The sequence below is a fragment of the Mus pahari genome, chromosome 21, assembly GCF_900095145.1.
Source record: "Mus pahari chromosome 21, PAHARI_EIJ_v1.1, whole genome shotgun sequence".
Taxonomy (NCBI): Eukaryota; Metazoa; Chordata; class Mammalia; order Rodentia; family Muridae; genus Mus; species Mus pahari.
The window spans coordinates 24,252,582-24,256,658 of NC_034610.1; the positions used below are offsets into that span (position 1 = coordinate 24,252,582).

Here is a 4,077-nt window from a genome sequence, read left to right on the forward strand (position 1 = left end):
GGGGGGGGGTAGAGGAAAAAGCCATCTCACAACAGACTCGGAAGAGCAAGGCACAACACAGCGCTTCCTGGAAGGAGGGCAGTAAGTATGACCGGGAAGTGCTCCCACAGGCTGACTCACTGCACCAAGGGGAGCACACCTGGCCTCGGATTCCCTGAAACTGCTCAATGACCAGAATTTTCTAAAAAAGGTCTGAGGGGATGAACGTGGCCCAGTATATTACTCTACTACTCGTGGCCCTATAGAGCAGAGGCAGAAAGTCTGAAACAGGAACAAACCCAAAATTATGACACCTTCAGTCCTTGCAATAAAAAGTCTGAGATGGGACCCTGGCCAGGGAGATGGCTCGGCTGGGAAATGGCTCGCCATGCAAAACAACGGATGGGCTGAAGTGGCGCCCATCTGTAATGCCCACATTCCCACGGCAAGAAGAATCTGATAGATGCTTCCGGCCCAGCTAGGCTGGAATAGGTAAAAGTGCCCAACTGAGAAGCTGAGAACCAACTCTTACCAGAAACGTCCTCCGACCCAACATGAACACTGGGAGTTACAGGTACTTAGTTGGGGGGCAGGGCAAGGTGGGGCTGTGTAGGCATGCAAGTGTGTAGTGCACGCACATGGAGGTCAGAGGTTGACACCTGGTGTCCTCCTGGATTGTGCCTCACCCTGCCAGATCTGCCTTTGACTCCACGATATCCTTAAGGACTATTCTGGATTCCAACCCTTTACAAGGCTCCCCGCTCAGCCTTTCTCTTTCACCACCATGCAGAGGCCTCAGAGACACCCGTGCCCATCCTCTCTCCCACCATCTGTAGTCTGTCAGCAAATTCAACACAAGTAACTCGCTGGGCTGAGGCCGCAGCGTGGCCGCAGCGTGGATGGTAGAGTGCTCGCATGCACAAGGTCCCGGCTCCCAGCACCACACCAACAGGACCTGGGGCGCGCATGTGTACGTACGCCCATAGGAGCAGGGGATTTCTCCTGATCTTTCCATCAGCAGCCTACTCTGCCGTGTCCATGTAGCCTGCATGGGAACGGCCTCGCCCTGATCTGGGCCTGATCTGTTTCTTTCTCCTCCATCTACTCCGAGCAGCAGCCTGAGTGACTCCGGAAGGCACAGACCAGATCCTGCCGCTCTACTCACAACACAGCAGTGGTCATACTCGGGACACACAGTACACAGTCTGTCTGTCTGTCTGTCTGTCTGTCTGTCTGTCTGTCTGTCTGTCTGTCTATCTATCTATCTATCTATCTATCTATCTATCTATCCTTCCTCCCTCCCTTAAGGCCCTCTATGGGCTCCGCCCCCAAGGTCAAGGCCCCAGCTCTCTGTAGTCACATTTCCATCCTAACAGAACCCCATGGAGACCTTTTCTGGCTTTCTACTAAAACTGGATCCCCCCCATTCCTCCCTAGTCTGAGAGCGGGTGTGTGGATCCCCCCATTCCCCTCTAGTCTAAGAGTAGGTGTGTGGATTCCTCCCATTCCCCCCCCCCAGTCTGAAAGTGGACATGTGGATCCCCCCTTCCCCCCCAGTCTGAGAGTGGGTGTGTGGATCCCCCCTCCATTCCCCCCTAGTCTGAGAGTGGGTGTGTGGATCCCCCCTCCATTCCCCCCTAGTCTGAGAGCAGGTGTGTGGATCCCCCATTCCCCCCTAGTCTGAGAGTAGGTGTGTGGATCCCCCCTCCATTCCCCCCTAGTCTGAGAGTGAGTGTGTGGATCCCCCCATTCTCCCCTCCTAGTCTGAGAGCAGGTGTGTGGATCCCCCCATTCCCCCCTAGTCTGAGAGTGGGCGTGTCTCTGCTCATTTGCCCACAGCAATATTCCTAGAGCTTAGAGTCATGGACACAAAGCAGGCTCACATCTGTCTGGTTTTGTACTGTTTTTGAGACAGGGTCTCTCTGTGTAGTTCTAGCTGTCCTGGAACTCACTCTGTAGACCAGGCTGGCCGTGAACTCACAGAGCTCCACCTGCCTCAGACATCTGTCAAATGAATGAGTTGGAATAAAGGAACACAGTTCTATCCTCCAAGACCTGGGACTGCCTGTTTTTCACTCCTGACTGAACCAGATCCACACCACTTCATCTCACTCCAGTCTGCTCAGGGGCAAAGATTATTTCCCAGTGAGTTATACACATGGTAGCTATGAGGAGGACAGACGCTGTCAGCAGAATCAGAGACCAGAGCCAGCCGTGTGCCTGCAGCCCAGCACGTGTGAGGTGGAGGTAGAAAGATCAGGAGTTCAAGGACAACCTGGGCTACACTGATACCCTGGTGGTGCATGGAGCTACTGATGCAGTCCTGTGCTGGAGGTGGGGAGTGGGCACTACTGAATCAATCAGTTGAGTGCTTGCCCAGTATACTTTAAGCCCTAGGTTCAATCCCCCACACGACAAAGACTGTGCATGGCAGCAGACAGAAACCCCAGCACTGAAGAGTTAAGGGCTTGAATTCAGATCACAGGATTAGATCCTTCTCAGAGAGTAGGGGGCTAGCCTGGGCTATGAGACCCCATCTCCAAACGAAAACAAGCCAGGTCCAGCGAACAGAAACGCAAGCTGTGGCTGCCTTACCACCCAGTTACTACACAATGGTGGCTTAAGCTTACCTGTGCCCGTTGGGTCGCCACCCTGGATCATGAAGTCTTTGATGATCCTGTGGAACTTGGTGCCGTTGTAGTAGCCCCGCCGAGCCAGCTCCGCAAAGTTCTTGCAGGTCTTGGGTGCATGCTTCCAGTACAGCTCCAGGACAATGACTCCCATGCTACGGTGGGGACAGAGCATAGGCCAAACAGCAAAATCAGAGCAGGCGGCGGCTCCCAAGACTCCTGCCATTTGACGCATGAGACAGCAGCTAACTGTCCAGAGTTCATACCAGAAGGGAACAACCCAGGAAGCAACAAAGTCACAGTCAATCACCCGAGTGGGACAGGCAGGACAGCTTCTGGCATACAATGTTCTAAAGCAAAACAACCATAAACAAGCCAACATTCTAAAAGTGTTTGCGGATGCTCTGAAACTAACCCTGAACAAGGGAAAAGTCCTCACATGACATCTGTAGATGTAATAAAAAGACGTTAAAGTATGAGTAGTTTATATACATTTGCATCAGTCTGGGGCTAGGCGGGGCAGAAAATAACCAAGTAAGAGTCAGGATGTTCAATAAATATTTTCTAGCTTATTTTTGATCATGAAAACATATCGCATATTAAACCAAACTTGAATAGAAAAATAAATAAAGCAGCTCATGTGTTAAAGAGTGGGTCAAACGGGTGGAGACAACTCAGCTGCTAAAAGCATGTACTGCTCTTTGAGGACCACACTTCAGATCCCAGCACTCCACCAGGGGGCTCACAGCCACCTGTACCCCCATCTCCAGGGTTTCTAACATCTCTGGCCTCTGAACTCATGTGCACACACCCACACACATAATTAAAAATCAAATCTAGGGCTGGAGAGATGGCTCAGTGGAGAGATGCTCTCCCAGAGGGCCTGAGTTTAATTCCCAGCAACCACATGGTGGCTCACAACCATCTGAAATGGGATCTGATGCCCTCTTCTGGTGTGTCTGAAGATAGCTATAGTGTACTCATATACATAAAATAAATAAATATATCTTTTTTAAAATCCAATCTAAAAAAAAAAAAAAAATCCAATCTAAAGAGAATGTATAAAGCAGATACTCAGGCTGTTTACCTCAAATGTCCACACACACCCATACGAGTGCTTTCACTCTCTTCTCCTAGTTCCTTTAAGGATAAGACAAGGCAGGGGGCTCCTGCTGGACATCACTCACTGAGCTCTGGGGTGAATCTGTATGGCCCAGGTTCAGGAGGTCCAGCAATGTGAGCACTCTGTAGAGCTGGGAGCAGGAGCAGTGGTGCTTGCCTTCCTAATGTCTACACTTGGGAGCCAAGGGCAATGAAATGAGGCTCAAGTCAGCAGACATGGCTGACCAGGCTACAAGCAGGGTTCCCTTCCATCAGTATGAGAATCAGAGCCAGGCGTGGTGGTGCACACCTTTAATCCCAGCACTCGGGAGGCAGAGGCAGGTGGATTTTTGAGTTTGAGGCCAGC

General features: G+C 51.3%; 1 protein-coding gene across 1 annotated transcript in view; it reads right to left on the reverse strand.

The window, feature by feature from the left end:
• The window catches only part of Ppil1 (peptidylprolyl isomerase like 1), a 15,692-nt gene that overhangs the window by 10,403 nt on the left and 1,212 nt on the right, over positions 1 to 4,077 (reverse strand). The window contains exon 2 of the mRNA XM_021221446.2: positions 2,610 to 2,764. Within this exon, the coding sequence (XP_021077105.1) occupies positions 2,610 to 2,764 (155 nt within the window). The remainder of the gene's footprint in view (positions 1 to 2,609; positions 2,765 to 4,077) is intronic.